The 6,931-nt window shown below is 39.1% G+C and overlaps 1 protein-coding gene across 1 annotated transcript in view; it reads right to left on the bottom strand.

Annotated features, from left to right (window-relative positions):
- LOC107551508 (laminin subunit alpha-5-like) overlaps positions 1–6,931 on the bottom strand; it is a 76,503-nt gene that overhangs the window by 45,514 nt on the left and 24,058 nt on the right. Inside the window, exons 3-6 of the mRNA XM_016233123.1 lie at positions 3,237–3,354; positions 2,812–2,930; positions 2,477–2,647; positions 2,286–2,383 (exon numbers count right to left, since the gene is read on the bottom strand). Of these exons, the coding sequence (XP_016088609.1) occupies positions 2,286–2,383; positions 2,477–2,647; positions 2,812–2,930; positions 3,237–3,354 (506 nt within the window). The remainder of the gene's footprint in view (positions 1–2,285; positions 2,384–2,476; positions 2,648–2,811; positions 2,931–3,236; positions 3,355–6,931) is intronic.

Here is a 6,931-nt window from a genome sequence, read left to right as displayed (position 1 = left end):
ATTTGAGAGATAGGTGGCGGTAATGCACTTATAAGTCTGCGATCCGCCGTAAAGCAAGAAGAAGAAGAAGAAGAAGACGCGTCACGAGCCGGCTGAAGAAGACGCGAACGCGTTCAGGATGCGCTCAGGACAGTTCGGACATTGCAGTATGTATCGTCACAAGCCACAGGGTTTAATTTGGTTTTGTTTGTGTATGTTTTTTGACTCTTAAAGCCATGATTCCCATTCACCTCTATTATACGACTGACAGACTGCAACGGTTTGAGTTAAAAATCTTTGTTTGTGTTCTACTGAAGAAACAAAGTCACCTACATCTTGGATGCCCTGGGGGTAAGCAGATAAACATACAATTTTCATTTTTGGGTGAACTATCCCTTTAACTGAATACAAAAATAGAATAGTTATTAAAACTACTCTTAAAAATGTTCACCATTGTATAATGTCTATCGTTTCACATACTATTTAAAAAAAATTATTATTATCATCATTTTTGTATTCTTGTAGCTTCATAAAATTGCAGATGAACCACTGATGTCACATAGACTACTTTAACGATGTCCTTACAACCTTTCTAGGCCTTGCACGTGTCAGTTGCGTTGCTGTCTATGCAGGGTCAGAAAGCTCTCGTATTTCATCAAAAAAACCTTAATTTGTGTTCCGAAGATGAACGAAGGTCTTACAGATTTGGAACGACATGAGGGTGAGTAATTAATGACAGAATTTGCATTTTTGGGTGACCTAACCCTTTAATTCCTCCCTTTGTATAATAAAAAATATATCACCACAGAAACACTCAATTAAATTGCCAACACCTAGAAAAAATGTGTGTTGCATGTTGAAATATACAGGTGTGACAGTCTCAGAGGAAAACATCTGGTCTCCTATATCCCCATCGCATGTATATCAGTAAAACTCCACAATATCAGTTACACACACACACAATCCATTTCCTATACAGAGGAAATCACAAAGAACAGCAGATTTAACAGAGATTCATGAAGATTATGAAAACTCTCCCTCCTCTCCAAACGCAATGTCAGCATCTGTTTCTTGTCGCTATGATCTCTATTAACCCTCTGGGTTTTGATAAGTCCCTCACAGGAGAGTTTCTTTTTTCAAACTGACACATTTGACACCTTCCAGGTGGTTTATATTCCTGTTTGCTCACACCGAACGCTGCAGGAATCTGTGGAATGACCGAATACAGTAACAGACTATTTATCAGCAGGGACAAAAACTATGACCGGCGGATATATCTTGATTACGACATACAAAGAGCCAGGAAAATCTCTCACGATTCCTGAAATATTACATGAACAATGTGATCTGCTTTATGTCCAAAGATCTGCTGCACTAGAGGACCACACACCACATATTTTTGAGGATTTTGCTTAAATGTTTGTAAGATTTCATTACTGTTTAACTTCGGAAACATGATCAAAGTAGCAAAAAACTTAACCCACTAGATAGATTTCACAAAAACTTCTACAAATGTTTTACAATAACCTGAGAGAATAAAACCCTCCTTTTTTTGTGAACTGATACTTTTCAAGGCATTGGTCAGAACTGAATAATGTCCCTTCCCAGCCACCATCACTCACTGTCCTGAGATACGCGCTTAGAGGAAGCAAGCTGCTCTGACTATGAGCCTTCTAGCTAAAAACCTTAGTGCAAATATCCTGATCTGGCATTGGTTGCTTTGTGGCATTAGAGACCATGTGGCTATTTTCTAAAACTCTGGATTACATAATAGCTCTTGTTAAAATGTTGTGCTTTAGGAAAAATAATATTGTAAGGTAATATTGTAAGCTGAAAATATGTGCAAAAAGATGAGAATCAGGCAAGTGAAGACTCCTTGGAGCAGAGCGTCAGGGCAGCATGTATGTGCCTGTGCTAGTGGTCTGCTGTGCGAGTGGAAACTAAGGGTAATTTTAACACCCTCAGGGTACAAGAAAGAGCAGATTATGAATGCGTATGATTTCAGCCTCCTGCTTTGGCACACACACACATTTACAGAAATAAATGGCCCTCAGCTCTTAGTCATGGAAATATGAAGGTGTATGGACAAATCAGTGACATTTTTGAATATTGGCGAGAGTGTAGCAGTAAAAAAAACAAAAAACACATACTGTCCCCAAACTTTTGAACAGTAGTTAAAAGTATGAGTACAGGAAAGTAATATTTGTATAACTTCTTGTGGCACATGTAGCCTGGCAGGATGGACACCCTGTTTGATGGTGCGAAGGTGCAACTTCTGACTTCTGATATTCTTAAAAGTCACTTACTTGTATGGATCGTTGGGATCTTGGGCATTACAGGCCTCAGCGTGGCCATTACACACACATCTCCCTCCAATACTGACGTCCTTAATACTGTAGTAATACTGACGAAAAAAATGCAGAGAATGTTACAGTTAGAATATTTTTTGTATCTGATGGAGCTTTGTGTGTAACTTCTGTCTATTAAAAAATCGTACTCTTCGTGTGACCGTGGGGTCTCTCAGGGCTTTGCCCATCAGGTGACCCAGCAGCGTGTTGGTGTGCAGGAAGCGCAGGCGGATGTTGGTGGCCTTGGTGAACTCCCTCAGAATAGGAGAGTAGGAGAAGTTCATGGCACCCGGACGTCCGTTCACCAGAGACACCACAATCTGGACATGTGTGAGAGTGATTTAGGAATCATAAAAAGTCAGACATCACAATAATACCTAAAGTATAAGTACTATAAGTATATAAGTGCATCTACAGAATAAGCAGGAAAATTAAGTCAGTGGGGAAGAGCCAGTGTTTGGACAGAGTTTGTCTGTGTCCATACCTCTCCATTCTCCAAAGGGACAATGCGTGAGTACTCTGTTGTGCAGATGATATCGTCATCATGGTTGATCCTCTCGATAGTCCTCTGGCCAAACCGCTCGATACAGTCTCTCTTAGAGGCTGGAGCAAAACAGAGACATGAATAAATCAGTTGAGAAAAGGTCAAATCAAAATAACTTTCCCTTGCAATGCAATGCCAGCCAAGGACTCTAGTTATTGTTACCACCTACAGTACCGATGGCCTTTAGTGACAAACAAAACAACTCAATATATGTGTGTTGCAAACACGAATGCCAGAGAACAAAGAGAACTGGCCAAACCTGACCTTCCTCACTTAACCCACACTTTCATTCCCATCACTGAAGGCCACACACTCTTCACAACGTTGTTTTCAGTACATAACATGCTCATTTCAGTTATACTCACAGGCGAAGAACTGCCATGGCTGGTATGTTTTCCCAAAGTCAATAGAGCGCTCCAGCACCCACAGGTCCGGCCGGGGCGAGTTGGCAAACTTGATAAGCACATATGCAACATGGAAAAGCTGGAAGGAATAAAAATTATTTCAACGTAAGTTCACATATGAATAATATCTTATTTTAATTAAACTGTAACAGCAGCAATCAGTCAACTTGGTTTATCAGTAATAGCCAGTAATAAACCCATATTGATTGACCACCAATATAATGAAGTTGATGACGTAGCCACCACCTTAAACGTCCTGCAACTTTTCACATGAAGTCATCACAAACTAACTCAAAAACAGCTGAAATCTTCTGTCATATCAGTCCTGTCTCTCACGCTGTCTGATGGGAGTGACCCTGCATTAATAAGCATCAGTTATGGCTGTGAGTTCATATTAATGTCAAAGCAAAGTTTTTACATGACTGATGGATTGATAAAGTCACTGAGGCTCACAGATGTTTTCCCACAGTGACTTAATCAAAGACATGGACATAATTGGACTGCTTTCCCTGAACTCACTCCATTAGCGTCACTCAATCAACACACAGTCATTCTGCCCCAGAGAGAACGAAAAGTGGAAGGAAGTAATGACATGATGATGACTATTAAATGATGCAATGCTAAGGTAATGTTGAAATGTTTCATTAATTATCATTGATCACCAAAAAAACCATCAAAATATCTGACTGTTATTTTACGTGTGTGTATGATCAATTATCAATGATAATTAATGAAAGTTAATTATTAATATATATGCATACATATAATGATTATATTATATGTATGCATTAATTAGACACGTTGCTGCCGAACACTTTTGAGAGACGCACAGACTCACAGATGTAATCTCCCTCTCTATCAATGGCTCAAGTCACCATTACTAGGTCTAAAATTACGTTTTGGAATTAGCAACGGAGGCGTTGGATGAGATTAATCCTACTCAGTCACAATAGCGTTTTAAGTACAAAAACTGGACAAAAAATGAATTTCAATACAGTAATTGAAAATGTTCATATTATTAATATATTAATATTTTAAATACTGTGTTTACGGCACATTTCCCTGTAACATCTCTGACGAAAGCTAAAACTTTTCCACCTGACATTAATTTGTGTTCGTTTTACTAGCTCTACCGCTCCCAAAACACCAATGCCACATTCTCATGGGAATGGCTGATCTGTCTAGTAGAGAGAGGGAGAATATAACGAGAAAAAATTAATGTGTGATGCCCATCAGCTCCTATAAAACTATAAGAGCAATCCATAGTGGAGCATCCTACTATAAACATCAGACATTCTTCATCTAATCTCTCTGGAAATGTGTCTTCCTTAAGAAAGCCAAGGGCTTAATGCTTAAACATCCATCCACTTCCTCTCTAAGCCCCTCAGCGCTGACAACACAGTATCCCCTTCAACACACACACACACACACACACACACAAACCATTCCCCACCATCTATACTAACTTCCACAACCCCTCAATGCAAAGCAACCCCAAAGCCCCTCTGCTACAAAGAAGCACTTCAGCCACGTCAGGGGCCTTTGTCAACGCAAGCCTCCTCACAGATACACAGAACAAAAACACATCTGTGGAAATATCTGAGGGGAGAGGAGAGGTGGAAAGGTGGGCTCTTTGAAATGGGGATCAGATGCTCATTCTTCCATCCGTCAGACGGACGGTTGGTCACAGGGGTGTGAATGAACCTGAACTTCAGACTGCAGAGAAATCCCAGCAGCCTGTGTGTGTCTGTGTGTGTGTGTGTGTGTGTGTGTGTGTGTGTACAGCACGTATATTAGGAACTTGGTGAAAGATGCAACACAAGGCAGAAAGTTTTAGAAGAGGATGAGATTACATCCAGTGATTTGGTTGTTTGATGGTTACTTATTGGCAAAAATAAGTTGCTGTGACAGAGTTTTATTTGGTTTGGCTGGGTTAGGTTTGCTGCAGCGTGAGGTAAATGTGTTTGAAATATTCAATAAAAGTCTAGTTGTGTCCAGACTCCCTTGGGCTTAATGATTGCATAAATTCCTCACTTTCTGCATTTCTTGTGTTTCCATAGTGATAAGAGTGGAAACACAGAGTCAGAGGACACATGAATGCTTGGCCAATCATTAAGCACCTGAGAAACACCTTGGTCAACAGGGCAAAAGAACACTGTTAAACAAAAGGGCTGATTCAGTTCTCCAGGTTGTTTCATTCTGGATTAAGTTATCATGTGTTATTTGGGGCATATTAAGACTTATTTTTTGGGCCCCTGATACACGATGAAGGAAGCTTGTTGCAGATATAAGTGAACAGCATCGGAGAGGTGATCTGTGCGTGTCTGAACATGCTTCAGTGTGACACAAATCCGGTGTGTAGAGGGACGTCACATTCATTTCAATCCCCTCACCATCATCTATACTCGTTTCCCACTCATATTTTCAACTATATTTTTCCATAGGGCCTTAAATGTTAATTGGCTATTTATTTTTCACATATCATAATATTCAGAGACAAACATAAAGAACAATTCAAGCAATTTTTCATAAGTCAAAAAATATTAGTAGCAAAATTAAAATACATACTGTCAGGACTGCGATACTGCGTAGGAGCGAGGAGCAAAGGATGCAGAGACACAGGAGAATTCACAAATACACAATCTTTAATCTTCCAATTCGGGGTAACACAGGGCAGGCAGGCACACAGGTAGCACAAGACAAACATTCAACACCGGACAAAGGAAATCAAGAACAGACACCACTATATATACACAAGACTAAACGAGGGTAATTACTAGGACACAGGTGAATTAAATAAACATAATGGGAACAGGAACAAATAAGGGAAAGGACAGACCAAATAAGAGCATAATCAAACCTGGGGGAAAACTAGGATATGGAGCACGTGGAGGAGGAAAACACAACAGAACAGGTTCATAACCCTGACATATACATTATTAGAATACAGGATAAGGAAGAAGTGAAATGCAGAAGAGAAAACAAATTCATCACCCCCTTTTGATATTTTCTTATTAAAATGGAATTACATTTATACAAAAAAAATCTAGAAAAATCTAAACCAAAAAAATTCAATATTTGCACAAATAAAACAGAATTTTGAATCTGATTTAAATTCTACAGATTTAAGGTTCTTTTCCTTCTTCAAGTGCTGTATTTTATGCCAGATTTTCATCAAACTCTAAAAAACTTACCTGAATGAAATAGTTTGAAACTTCCAAACAATTCAAATAACCAATTTAGTCTCAGAATGAATGAGTAATGAGCAGTGGGCTTCACACCCACTCAGTCCTTATGGGATTTTCCCTCTCTCCCTCTACTCCTCCTATCCTCTTCTTCCTCCCATCACTCCATTTTTTGGTCCCACTTTATATTAGGTGGCATTAACTACTATGTACTTACATTTAAATTAATCATTTAATACAATGCAATTATTGCGTACATATATGTTTTTGCATTGTACTTATATTTTCAAAAATACCTGCATGTAAATACATCAATCAATTTCTGTAATTACACTGTTGACCCATCCCTTACACCTTAACCCACCTTTAATCCTACCCATACCACCAAACCTGTCCCTAACCTTACCCGTATCCCACCTCAATAGCAGCAAAAGTGTTTTGCAATACAATATAAACACAATAAGTACATTG

The sequence above is a fragment of the Sinocyclocheilus grahami genome, unplaced genomic scaffold, assembly GCF_001515645.1.
Source record: "Sinocyclocheilus grahami isolate Dianchi unplaced genomic scaffold, SAMN03320097.WGS_v1.1 scaffold426.1, whole genome shotgun sequence".
Lineage (NCBI taxonomy): Eukaryota > Metazoa > Chordata > Actinopteri > Cypriniformes > Cyprinidae > Sinocyclocheilus > Sinocyclocheilus grahami.
Note: the sequence above shows the minus strand (reverse complement) of the source record. Positions and strands in the feature narration are given on the sequence as shown.